Source organism: Pleurodeles waltl, chromosome 9, assembly GCF_031143425.1.
Source record: "Pleurodeles waltl isolate 20211129_DDA chromosome 9, aPleWal1.hap1.20221129, whole genome shotgun sequence".
In the NCBI taxonomy this organism is placed as follows: domain Eukaryota; kingdom Metazoa; phylum Chordata; class Amphibia; order Caudata; family Salamandridae; genus Pleurodeles; species Pleurodeles waltl.
In genome coordinates this window covers 565,322,301-565,336,527 of record NC_090448.1, presented here as the reverse complement: position 1 = coordinate 565,336,527, position 14,227 = coordinate 565,322,301, and the positions used below count along the sequence as shown (strand labels likewise).

Genomic DNA, 14,227 nt, shown 5'->3' with positions numbered 1-14,227 from the left:
TGTAGGGCACCGGGGGGGACACAAGCCCACACAGGAATTTCACCCTCAGCGGCGCGGGGGCGGCCGGGTGCAGTGTAGACACAAGCGTCGGGTTTGTAGTGTTAGTCTATGGGAGATCTCGGGATCTCTTCAGCGCTGCAGGCAGGCAAGGGGGGGATTCCTCGGGGAAACCTCCACTTGGGCAAGGGAGAGGGACTCCTGGGGGTCACTTCTCCAGTGAAAGTCCGGTCCTTCAGGTCCTGGGGGCTGCGGGTGCAGGGTCTCTCCCAGGCGTTGGGACTTTAGGTTCAAAGAGTCGCGGTCAGGGGAAGCCTCGGGATTCCCTCTGCAGGCGGCGCTGTGGGGGCTCAGGGGGGACAGGTTTTGGTACTCACAGTATCAGAGTAGTCCTGGGGTCCCTCCTGAGGTGTCGGATCTCCACCAGCCGAGTCGGGGTCGCCGGGTGCAGTGTTGCAAGTCTCACGCTTCTTGCGGGGAGCTTGCAGGGTTCTTTAAAGCTGCTGGAAACAAAGTTGCAGCTTTTCTTGGAGCAGGTCCGCTGTCCTCGGGAGTTTCTTGTCTTTTCGAAGCAGGGGCAGTCCTCAGAAGATGTCGAGGTCGCTGGTCCCTTTGGAAGGCGTCGCTGGAGCAGGATCTTTGGTAGGCAGGAGACAGGCCGGTGAGTTTCTGGAGCCAAGGCAGTTGTCGTCTTCTGGTCTTCCGCTGCAGGGGTTTTCAGCTAGGCAGTCCTTCTTCTTGTAGTTGCAGGAATCTAATTTTCTAGGGTTCAGGGTAGCCCTTAAATACTAAATTTAAGGGCGTGTTTAGGTCTGGGGGGTTAGTAGCCAATGGCTACTAGCCCTGAGGGTGGGTACACCCTCTTTGTGCCTCCTCCCAAGGGGAGGGGGTCACAATCCTAACCCTATTGGGGGAATCCTCCATCTGCAAGATGGAGGATTTCTAAAAGTTAGAGTCACTTCAGCTCAGGACACCTTAGGGGCTGTCCTGACTGGTCAGTGACTCCTCCTTGTTATTCTCATTATTTTCTCCGGCCTTGCCGCCAAAAGTGGGGCCTGGCCGGAGGGGGCGGGCAACTCCACTAGCTGGAGTGTCCTGCTGGGTTGGCACAAAGGAGGTGAGCCTTTGAGGCTCACCGCCAGGTGTGACAATTCCTGCCTGGGAGAGGTGTTAGCATCTCCACCCAGTGCAGGCTTTGTTACTGGCCTCAGAGTGACAAAGGCACTCTCCCCATGGGGCCAGCAACATGTCTCGGTTTGTGGCAGGCTGCTAAAACTAGTCAGCCTACACAGATAGTCGGTTAAGTTTCAGGGGGCACCTCTAAGGTGCCCTCTGGGGTGTATTTTACCATAAAATGTACACTGGCATCAGTGTGCATTTATTGTGCTGAGAAGTTTGATACCAAACTTCCCAGTTTTCAGTGTAGCCATTATGGTGCTGTGGAGTTCGTGTAAAACAGACTCCCAGACCATATACTCTTATGGCTACCCTGCACTTACAATGTCTAAGGTTTTGCTTAGACACTGTAGGGGCACAGTGCTCATGCACTGGTACCCTCACCTATGGTATAGTGCACCCTGCCTTAGGGCTGTAAGGCCTGCTAGAGGGGTGTCTTACCTATACTGCATAGGCAGTGAGAGGCTGGCATGGCACCCTGAGGGGAGTGCCATGTCGACTTACTCATTTTGTTCTCACCAGCACACACAGGCTTGTAAGCAGTGTGTCTGTGCTGAGTGAGGGGTCTCTAGGGTGGCATAATACATGCTACAGCCCTTAGAGACCTTCCTTGGCATCAGGGCCCTTGGTACTAGAAGTACCAGTTACAAGGGACTTATCTGAATGCCAGGGTGTGCCAATTGTGGATACAATGGTACATTTTAGGTGAAGGAACACTGGTGCTGGGGCCTGGTTAGCAGGGTCCCAGCACTCTTCTCAGTCAAGTCAGCATCAGTATCAGGCAAAAAGTGGGGGGTAACTGCAACAGGGAGCCATTTCTTTACAGCCTGTGTAGGAAGTTGGCTCTGTATGTGCTATTTCAAAGTAAGGAATAGCATGCACGGTCCAAGGGTTCCCCTTAGAGGTAAAATAGTGGTAAAAAGAGATAATACTAATGCTCTATTTTGTGGTAGTGTGGTCGAGCAGTAGGCTTATCCAAGGAGTAGTGTTGAGCATTTGTTGTACATACACATAGACAATAAATGAGGTACACACACTCAGAGACAAATCCAGCCAATAGGTTTTGTATAGAAAGATATCTTTTCTTAGTTTATTTTAAGAACCACAGGTTCAAATCTAACATGTAATATCTTGTTTGAAAGGTATTGCAGGTAAGTACATTAGGAACTTTGAATCATTTCAATTGCATGTATACTTTTCAAGTTATTCACAAATAGCTATTTTAAAAGTGGACACTTAGTGCAATTTTCACAGTTCCTGCGGGAGGTAAGTTTTTTGTTAGTTTTACCAGGTAAGTAAGACACTTACAGGGTTCAGTTCTTGGTCCAAGGTAGCCCACCGTTGGGGGTTCAGAGCAACCCCAAAGTTACCACACCAGCAGCTCAGGGCCGGTCAGGTGCAGAGTTCAAAGTAGTGCCCAAAACGCATAGGCTTCAATGGAGAGAAGGGGGTGCCCCGGTTCCAGTCTGCCAGCAGGTAAGTACCCGCGTCTTCGGAGGGCAGACCAGGGGGGTTTTGTAGGGCACCGGGGGGGACACAAGCCCACACAGAAATTTCACCCTCAGCGGCGCGGGGGCGGCCGGGTGCAGTGTTAGAACAAGCGTCGGGTTCGCAATGGAAGTCAATGAGAGATCAAGGGATCTCTTCAGCGCTGCAGGCAGGCAAGGGGGGGCTTCCTCGGGGAAACCTCCACTTGGGCAAGGGAGAGGGACTCCTGGGGGTCACGTCTGCAGTGAAAGTCCGGTCCTTCAGGTCCTGGGGGCTGCGGGTGCAGGGTCTTTTCCAGGCGTCGGGACTTAGGTTTCAGAGAGTCGCGGTCAGGGGAAGCCTCGGGATTCCCTCTGCAGGCGGCGCTGTGGGGGCTCAGGGGGGACAGGTTTTGGTACTCAGTCGTAGACTAGTCCGGGGGTCCTCCCTGAGGTGTTGGTTCTCCACCAGCTGAGTCGGGGTCGCCGGGTGCAGTGTTGCAAGTCTCACGCTTCTTGCAGGGAGATTGCAGGGTTCTTTAAAGCTGCTTCTTTGGATAAAGTTGCAGTCTTTTTGGTGCAGGTCCGCTGTCCTCGGGAGTTTCTTGTCGTCGTCGAAGCAGGGCAGTCCTCAGAGGATGCAGAGGTCGCTGGTCCCTTTGGAAGGCGTCGCTGGAGCAGAGTTCTTTGGAAGGCAGGAGACAGGCCGGTGAGTTTCTGGAGCCAAGGCAGTTGTTGTCTTCTGGTCTTCCTCTGCAGGGGTTTTCAGCTAGGCAGTCCTTCTTGTTGTTGCAGGAATCAAATTTTCTAGGGTTCAGGGTAGCCCTTAAATACTAAATTTAAGGGCGTGTTTAAGTCTGGGGGGTTAGTAGCCAATGGCTACTAGCCCTGAGGGTGGGTACACCCTCTTTGTGCCTCCTCCCAAGGGGAGGGGGTCACAATCCTAACCCTATTGGGGGAATCCTCCATCTGCAAGATGGAGGATTTCTAACAGTTAGTCACCTCAGCTCAGGACACCTTAGGGGCTGTCCTGACTGGCCAGTGACTCCTCCTTGTTGCTTTCTTTGTTCCCTCCAGCCTTGCCGCCAAAAGTGGGGGCCGTGGCCGGAGGGGGCGGGCAACTCCACTAAGCTGGAGTGCCCTGCTGGGCTGTGACAAAGGGGGGAGCCTTTGAGGCTCACCGCCAGGTGTTACAGCTCCTGCCTGGGGGAGGTGTTAGCATCTCCACCCAGTGCAGGCTTTGTTACTGGCCTCAGAGTGACAAAGGCACTCTCCCCATGGGGCCAGCAACATGTCTCTAGTGTGGCAGGCTGCTGGAACTAGTCAGCCTACACAGACAGTCGGTTAAGTTTCAGGGGGCACCTCTAAGGTGCCCTCTGGGGTGTATTTTGCAATAAAATGTACACTGGCATCAGTGTGCATTTATTGTGCTGAGAAGTTTGATATGAAACTTCTCAGTTTTCAGTGTAGCCATTCTGGTGCTGTGGAGTTCGTGCAAAACAGACTCCCAGACCATATACTCTTATGGCTACCCTGCACTTACAATGTCTAAGGTTTTGTTTAGACACTGTAGGGGTACCATGCTCATGCACTGGTACCCTCACCTATGGTATAGTGCACCCTGCCTTAGGGCTGTAAGGCCTGCTAGAGGGGTGGCTGACCTATACTTGCATAGGCAGTGAGAGGCTGGCATGGCACCCTGAGGGGAGTGCCATGTCGACTTACTCGTTTTGTTCTCACTAGCACACACAAGCTGGCAAGCAGTGTGTCTGTGCTGAGTGAGAGGTCTCCAGGGTGGCATAAGACCTGCTGCAGCCCTGAGAGACCTTCCTTGGCATCAGGGCCCTTGGTACTAGAAGTACCAGTTACAAGGGACTTATCTGGATGCCAGGTTCTGCCAATTGTGGATACAAAAGTACAGGTTAGGGAAAGAACACTGGTGCTGGGCCTGGTTAGCAGGCCTCAGCACACTTTCAATTGTAAACATAGCATCAGCAAAGGCAAAAAGTCAGGGGGCAACCATGCCAAGGAGGCATTTCCTTACAGCCTGTCAAGAGTAGAGCAATAACACCAAGGGTGGAAAAGAAATACAAAGCACCGCCCACAGACCCTGCTTTCATCACCTCACAACTCCCACCAGATTCGGTTGTAGTAGGGGCAGCTTGCAAGAGAGCCAACTCTCACACGTCGGGCGATGCACCACCTCCGGATAAAGAAAGCCGCAAGTTCGACGCAGCCGGAAAAAGGGTCGCAGTACAAGCTGCAAACCAGTGTCGCATCGCTAACTCTCAAGCGCTCCTAGCACGATATGATAGAGCCCATTGGGACGAGATGCAGCACCTCATTAAGCATCTACCCAAGGATTTACAAAAAAGGGCGAAACAGGTGGTTGAGGAGGGACAAAACATCTCCAATAACCAAATACGCTCCTCTATGGATGCAGCTGACACAGCTGCAAGAACAATTAACACAGCAGTAACCATAAGAAGGCACGCGTGGTTACGAACATCTGGCTTTAAACCGGAGATACAGCAAGCGGTGCTCAATATGCCATTCAATGAGCAACAATTGTTCGGACCTGAAGTGGACACGGCAATTGAGAAGCTAAAAAAAGACACGGACACTGCCAAGGCCATGGGCGCACTCTATTCCCCGCAGGGCAGAGGCACTTTCGGCACCATCCGCAAAACAACCTTCAGAGGGGGGTTTCGGGGTCAGGCCACACAAGCCAGTACCTCACACTCAACACCGTCTACCTACCAGGGACAGTACCAAAGGGGAGGCTTTCGGGGCCAGTACAGAGGAGGACAATTCCCTAGAAACGGGAAAATTTCAAAGCCCAAAAACACCTGCAACCAAACAGTGACTCACAGGTCACTCATCCCCTCCACACAACACCAGTGGGGGGAAGAATAAGTCAGTATTACCAATCTTGGGAGGAAATAACAACAGACACTTGGGTCTTAGCAATTATCCAACATGGTTATTGCATAGAATTTCTCCAAATCCCTCCAAATATACCACCAAAAACACAGAATATATCAAAACAGCATTCAGACCTTCTGAAAATAGAAGTTCAAGCATTACTGCAAAAGAACGCAATAGAACTGGTAACAGGTACACAAATAAACACAGGAGTTTACTCACTGTACTTTCTAATACCAAAAAAGGACAAAACACTGAGACCAATCCTAGATCTCAGAACACTAAACACCTACATCAAATCAGAACACTTTCACATGGTCACGCTACAAGAAGTGTTACCATTGCTAAAGCAACAAGACTACATGACAACCTTAGATCTCAAAGACGCATATTTCCACACACCGGTACATCCTTCGCACAGGAAATACCTAAGGTTCGTATTCAAAGGAATACATTACCAATTCAAAGTATTGCCGTTCGGTATAACAACCGCACCAAGAGTCTTTACAAAATGGCTAGCAGTAGTAGCTGCACACATCAGAAGGCAGCAAATACACGTATTCCCGTAGCTAGACGATTGGCTAATCAAGACCAACTCACTGACAAAGTGTTCACACCACACAGATCAGGTCATACAAACCCTCTACAAACTCGGTTTCTCCGTCAACTATGCGAAATCACGCGTTCTGCCGTGCAAAGTACAGCAATACCTAGGAGCAACAATAGACACAACAAGGGGAATAGCCACTCCAAGTCCACAAAGGGTTCAAAATTTCCAAAAAGTTATACAAACCATGTATCCAACACAATAAATACAGGCAAAGACGGTATTACAACTCCTAGGCATGATGTCCTCATGCATAGCCATTGTCCCGAATGCAAGACTGCACATGAGGCCCTTACAACAGTGCCTAGCATCACAATGGTCACAAGCACAGGGTCACCTTCTAGATCTGGTGTTGATAGACCGCCAAACATACATCTCGCTTCTATGGTGGAACAGTATAAATTTAAACAAAGGGCGGCCTTTCCAAGACCCAGTGCCACAATACGTGATAACAACAGATGCTTCCATGACAGGGTGGGGAGCACACCTCAATCAACACAGCATCCAAGGACAATGGGACGTACATCAAACAAAGCTGCATATAAATCACCTCGAACTGCTAGCAGTTTTCCTAGCGTTAAAAGCATTCCAACCCATCATAACCCACAAGTACATTCTTGTCAAAACAGACAACATGACAACAATGTATTATCTAAACAAACAGGGGGGGACACACTCGACACAGCTGTGCCTCCTGGCACAAAAAATGGCAATGGGCAATTCACAACCACATTCGCCTAATAGCACAGTTTATTCCGGGGATCCAGAATCAACTTGCAGACAATCTCTCTCGAGATCACCAACAGGTCCACGAATGGGAAATTCACCCCCAAATTCTAAACACTTACTTCAAAATTTGGGGAACACCTCAAATAGACTTATTTGCAACAAAGGAGAACGCAAAATGCCAAAACTTCGCATCCAGATACCCACACAGGCAGTCCCAAGGCAATGCCCTATGGATGAACTGGTCAGGGATATTTGCGTACGCTTTTCCCCCTCTCCCTCTCCTTCCATATCTAGTAAACAAATTGAGTCAAAACAAACTCACTCATACTGATAGCACCAACATGGGCGAGGCAACCATGGTACACAACACTGCTAGACCTATCAGTAGTACCCCACGTCAAGTTACCCAACAGGCCAGATCTGCTAACACAACACAAACAACAGATCAGGCATCCAAACCCAGCATCGCTGAATCTAGCAATCTGGCTCCTGAAATCCTAGAATTCGGACACTTAAACCTCACCCAAGAATGTATGGAAGTCATAAAGCAAGCTAGAAGACCATTCACTAGACACTGCTATGCAAGCAAATGGAAAAGGTTTGTTTGCTACTGCCATAATAATCAAATTCAACCATTACACGCATCTCCAAAGGATGTAGTGGGTTACTTACTACACTTAAAAAAATCAAACCTGGCCTTCTCTTCCATTAAAATACACCTCGCAGCAATATCTGCATACCTGCAGATTACCCATTCAACTTCACTATTTAGGATACCTGTCATTAAAGCGTTTATGGAAGGCCTCAAAAGAATTATACCACCAAGGACACCACCCGTTCCTTCATGGAACCTCAACATCGTCTTAACGAGACTCATGGGTCCACTTTTTGAACCCATGCATTCTTGCGAAATACAATTCCTAACCTGGAAAGTTGCATTTCTCATCGCCATCACATCTCTAAGAAGAGTAAGTGAAATTCAGGCGTTTACAATACAAGAACCTTATATCCAAATACACAAAAATAAGGTAGTCCTAAGAACCAATCCAAAATTTCTACCAAAGGTTATTTCACCGTTCCACTTAAATCAAACGGTAGAACTACCAGTGTTCTTCCCACAGCCAGACTCTGTAGCTGAAAGGGCACTACATACATTAGACATCAGAAGAGCACTAATGTACTACATTGACAGAACAGAACAAATCAGAAAAACAAAACAACTGTTTATTGCATTCCAAAAACCTCATACAGGAAACCCAATATCAAAACAGGGTATAGCCAGATGGATAGTTAAATGCATCCAAATCTGCTACCTTAAAGCCAAAAGGGAGCTGCCCATTACACCAAGGGCACACTCAACCCGAAAGAAAGGCGCTAGCATGGCCTTCCTAGGGAATATTCCAATGCACGAGATATGTAAGGCAGACACATGGTCTACGCCTCACACATTTACTAAGCACTACTGTGTAGACGTGCTATCCGCACAACAAGCCACAGTAGGTCAGCCGTACTAAGAACTCTATTTCAGACTACTTCCACTCCTACAGGCTGAGCCACCGCTTTTGGGGAGATACCTGCTTACTAGTCTATGCACAACATGTGTATCTGCAGCTACACATCCCATCGAACTGAAAATGTCACTTACCCAGTGTACATCTGTTCGTGGCATGAGTCGCTGCAGATTCACATGTGCCCACCCGCCTCCCCGGGAGCCTGTAGCCGTTTGGAAGTTATCTTCAACTTTGTACATTTTGTAAATATATTACTTAAACCTTAACTGGTACATACTTATTCACTCCATTGCATGGGCACTATTACTAACACACACAACTCCTACCTCACCCTCTGCGGGGAAAACAATCGAAGATGGAGTCGACGCCCATGCGCAATGGAAGCAAAGGAGGAGGAGTCCCTCGGTCTCGTGACTCGAAAGACTTCTTCGAAGAAAAACAACTTGTAACACTCCGACCCAACACCAGATGGCGGGCTATGCACAACATGTGAATCTGCAGCGACTAATGTCACGAACAGATGTACACTGGGTAAGTGACATTTTCATTATTCTTGTGGTGACTGATGAAAGGGGAGAGTTACATGAGTAGTTTGCTCTAGTGAAAAATGGCACAAAAGCAAAGGTGAGTAGCGAGTTTCCTCCCAAGAGCAAAACTATTGACGTGCAACACTTGCTAAGCAGTGTTGCACAGCCCATGTACCCTGCCACAAGTATGGCAAATCTAACGTGTCCATCCTGAAGGAGTGGGACAAGCAAAAGCAGGGTTATGGGATTGGTACAGCTGCAGAACTACAACACCGAGCAGTGTTGGTTCGCAGTGTCTTCTGTGTAGCTCTGGAGAGCTTGCTTCACTGCCCTATGTTGATCTCCTGGTAAGTCATTGGAAGATTGCTTAGTATTAATGAATTTCTGAAATCTCACTTTCCTGGATTTTGGCCTACATCACGTATTAGTTATGTGTTAAACTCAGGAGTCATTGTGTTTCGTATACAGAGCTAGTTTCTATTCTGCTGGAAATCCCAGTTTCTCATTTGGGAGTTGGAGGAAGTAACCTGCTCTTATCTGTATTTAGCTCCAGTGTTCCATGCTGGAACTGCTGTTCCTCCCTTTTTTAATGCCCATTATCCAGTATTGGATCTTTGATAGATTCACATGCTTGAATCATTCCCCGTCGTCGAAGTTGGAGTCCCACGGTACCTTAGGTAAGCATTATGTAGGAATCACCATAGTCTTGCACCCACCCCCTTGAGCGGGATGTGGACTAATCAGTCTTCTATCCTCCTAGTCAAGTGCTAGATTGGAGTCCTTGGTGACCCTGTTAGGGGTGTAGTAGTGCTATGGCCCAGGACAGTTGAGTTGAGATTGACTTCAATCGATGCATTTGGAACCTAGTAAACCTGACAGCCCTGGTGCCCAAGAAGCTGGTCGACACAACCTATTTCATCCCCAGTGTTTCTGAAGGCCCCATTAACAACTATTCTGTCAGATGATTCATTCCTGTCCCACTACAACCTCTTTCATTGACTCCTTCACTTGAATGTTTAATGGTTCTGAGGCACTTTTGTGTTTGCCGTGATAAATTCCTGTTCCTCTTCTTTTGCCACTTTGTCTTAATGGGCTGTCTCGGATATCCTCAAAGATTAATGGTATTCAAATACTGTCTCTTGAGTCATATGAAGAACCCAAGAATCATTATCCACATATACCTAAACTTAAGATACTTGCTCCTTCTCCAAAACCTACACTACAAATTCCAGCTCTTCGCATTAAAACTTCACACATATATTCACTGTTGTGAACATCAACAGTAGGTGGCATTGCGATGCTTAATGATGTTACTTAGGGGAGTAGTTATGCTATATATTGCAATGAAGGCTCCAGCACCTGTCACAGTGATACTGACGCTAAAAGATTGGTGAGTGGATGAAGCCATTTGAGTTCTGCCAAGGCAGTCTTGGAAATCTTCAAAGCCTCGACCTTTAAAATCTTCAGTTAAGTTTAATGCTGAACTAAAACGTTCACATCGGATAACGAAATGCAGCTCATGCAGTTAACTCACAAAAGAGGAGTTGCTGTTGGAGCTGTTTACAGTAGATGCTAAGTTAAAGAAGCTGTCATAGTCTTGAACCAGTTACACGTGTTTACTGCCTTTGCGGATGCAGAAGAGCAACCACTGGGGGCCTTGTTGACCAAGTCAACTGATCTAGGGTTTGATCTTGGCCTGGAACCATCTAAAACGGTCATCTTGGCTTTGAGTGACCTCAAAGATGTTTTAGAATCTGGTGGGTTGGGAACACAGGCCTCAGAATGTTAATATCCCTGCACTACAAAGTACTATTAAGCCTGGCCCCAAGGATTGCATCAGTAGATCATTCGAGGGATAAATGTTCAAATTCATGTTCATTTCAGCTCAAGTGGGGTCCATGATGGTCATGGCGTGCCACAGGGAAGTTTTCAAGACTAGGGATGGCATATACCTGGTAATTTGAAAGACATTCATTATATTAAAAAAAGTCAGTTATTTTGTAACTGCAGCTTTTCAGAAATTGCTTCAGATCCAGCTGTTTATAGGAGTCCCTTCATGTTGTTGTGATGTGGCTCACACGAACCATGTGACAGTGTCGAGGATATAATTTTGCTACCCTTTTCTGCTGGTATTGACACATTCCATCTAGCAGCACTCGTCTCTGACCCTCTCAGATCGGAGGCTAAGTACAGATCAACATAAAGCAGCATGTTCTTATGTTTAAGAAAAAACTATTGATCACATAATCTGCACACCCAATCAAACACAAGGAAAAATAAACTGTTCCTCTGTATCCATTGACCTTTTATCCCAGTGCACGCTAAAATTGTCAGGCATTACATTGACCAGATTAATTAAATTAATTCCCCTTCTTACCTATGATCCTTTAGAAGATGGTCTTATTTTTCTGTTTCTTTCACATAAAACATTTCCTTCTTTTTCCCATCTTTCAGAAATCAAATCCTTGTTAAATATGGAGCTATAAGCACATTTACCACTTTATTGGTACATTTTTATTAAACGTCTGGGGTTTGCAGCATATCGCCTCACAAACTATATGCTCTCCTACATAATATTTAGTCCAGAATATTACAGCTGTTTTTCATTGTCCATTTTTGGCTTTATCATCAGCTTAACTGATTCATGACCACGTCCCCCGTTCCCAGAATTCACCAGAACACACACACATACCTCACCCCTGCCCCCCCAACCCAACCCCTCTAGTTAAAAAAAAAAAATATGGGACGGGCCCAGGAAGCAGCTTCAGAATTTGTGATTAAGCAGTCTTCAAACTGATTGTTACAGGTAAGTTAGATTTTCTATGTCCTACATTCTGGTTGGCTTGTAGATGTACCAGTCTGTTGCTGACACTATTCGCGATCAGTTCACAAAGAGAGACACCCTCTTTCCCAGTTAAGTCTAGTGAAAGGATTGGTGGGTGGTTCTATAATCCGAAAAATGCCCTCCATTATAAGTGTCCTCAAGAAACAAATAGCTTTCGTAACTATCCTTCATGGCTATTGCGTTCTCCATGTTTCCCCTTAACTTGAAGGAACAACTTTAAACACTAATCCCGGTCATTTGTTCAAGCCAACATTTAGATCTATATGAGTTATGTAATAAGGGTCAGAATCAGGTGCTCTTAATAGACCTTACGTAAAAGCTGTTGTGAGTTAATCGTTTTTATACTTTTTTTATTTTAAAGATATACATGGGTGAAAGGTATACTTGCTAGCACAAGTTTAATAACCTACGGTGGTTATGTAGGCCAGCCTACAGTGAACCGTATAAGACTTGACTGTATAGTCCAAACGTAATACATTACCTTTGTTTTTGTTTTGTTTTTCTTTGAAACGAGAATGCGATTGAAGTCTTAATTTGATTTATTGTATTTTTCCCCCTTATAGTACAATCAGCAATGGAGTCAGTACTACCCGAATCAGAATCAAACCTCAGCAACGCCTGCTGCTGCACCTACCCCTCCTCAGACCCAAGGCCAGGGTCAGGGCCAGTGGAACCCATATTATGGCAGCTATGATTATTCTGGAAGTTCTGGCGCTCAGTAAAATTGTGGAAGAGGAGAGATGTTGAGCTCTTGTCTGTTCAGTTTGGCTTCATTTGGCCTCCTGAGTCGTTTTGGCATTGTTGAAAAAAAAAAAAAAAGTAGAATGTAGACCAGGGGTGGAGAAATCCTAGCTCCAGATGCCCAGTTTCTCTACGTTTGGTAGTTGGGCTTTGTCCTTTGATTTCACATTTCTGCCTGAGCACAAGTAAACAGACCAGCTGGATGCCGCTATTTATGCTTCCAGAATTAAGGATCTTCAAAATCTAAGACCGGTTTCGTCCATTCATGCCAGGAATTAAATATTACTGCAACATTTTACGTTGAGTGCTTAACACAAGCTTATGTAAAACAATATTGGCACAACTTTCATTTTTAAAGAAGTACAACTTTCCATGCCGTGGTTTGCAGAGTAATTAAGGTAGCAGCTTCTACGCGCCTTTTTAATGGGGCATATCCGGAATGAAGGGAGAGGAGAAAGGAGCACTACTGGATTTATCCACCCCTAATTAGACCCTGGTGTTATTTCTCTGTCCTGGGTGATTGTCGTCAAAGGATAATGCATAGTTTCTCTGCATAAGGCATGCTTCCATTCCCAAACTCCCCCATAAATGGATAGCATAAATTCTATGTTACACTTCACTGTAAAGTTACTTGGATTACTAACCAACTTAAAGTGGCTACTCATGCTAGATTTTTGCATTTCCTATCAAATACATGTATCCAGCTATGTCAATGGATTATCCTTTGTTTTTCCAACATTGTGCTAGAAAAGATTGGAGCATTGCAGAACCAGGTCCAGTTGTGTAAATTCTTCCATAATGCGTTCCAATGTTTTTGTTTAAAAATGAAAAAGTACATGTTTTATGGTTCTATTTTTTATTTTTAGAATTTTATGTAACTAATGTGGGCCAGCTGTTAATATTGCATCAAGAAAGCTATTTCTTTGCTGGAATTGAGGTGATTGGGTCATCTTGGAACGTGAAACTTTTTATACAGTGTCTCAGTTTCCATAACTTTGCACATGCTTTTGTGTTAAGTTCAATTGTACCCACTTTTAGTATTTGGAAAGAGTGAGCATTGAACTTAAAATGTTAACTTTGCAGCTGTCTGTGATTTTTATTTTGTCTTCTTTCCCAAAAGAGCACTGTTCTGGCAAAGGATTGGTGAAACTGCAGTGCAAATAAATCCCTTTCCAGTTAACCATTTTGTTGTAAATTGTTGTTGCAAGAAAATGTTCTTGTATGGACTTTACCCTCCTTGTTTCTAACACCTACCCCTAAAATCTGTTGTAGTCCTGTTTCTATGTCAATTGATCAGATAGTTAATGAGCATTATGGCTTTCATAGATTCAGATGCTTGAATCATTTCCCCAGTGTTGAAGTGGGAGCCTCAGGATAACTTAATAGCATAATCACCTATTGAATAAGATCTGAAGTCCAACCAGTTGGTGAATGCCCTGCACTTAACCTCTCCCAGAAATCATCTTTCCCATGATTTCTGCAACACATTATGTAGTAGTTCTAGGGCCTTGTTCTCCCTTTGAACTGATATTTTATGGTTCGATGGCATCTGTCGCTGTAGATACACATGGTCTGCATAGCTCGCCATCTGGTGTTGGGTCGGAGTGTTACAAGTTGTTTTTCTTCGAAGAAGTGTTTTCGAGTCACTGGACCGAGTGACTCCTCCTTCTGTGCTCATTGCGCATGGGCGTCGACTCCATCTT

The 14,227-nt window shown here is 45.9% G+C and overlaps 1 protein-coding gene across 2 annotated transcripts in view; it reads left to right on the top strand.

Moving 5' to 3' along the window:
• HNRNPUL1 (heterogeneous nuclear ribonucleoprotein U like 1) overlaps window positions 1–13,704 on the top strand; it is a 105,219-nt gene extending 91,515 nt beyond the window's left edge. For both annotated transcript variants that reach the window (XM_069207536.1, XM_069207535.1), the window contains exon 16: window positions 12,347–13,704. In XM_069207536.1, the coding sequence (XP_069063637.1) occupies window positions 12,347–12,505 (159 nt within the window). In that variant the 3' untranslated portion in view covers window positions 12,506–13,704. The remainder of the gene's footprint in view (window positions 1–12,346) is intronic.
• The last annotated feature ends 523 nt before the right edge of the window (window positions 13,705–14,227 follow it).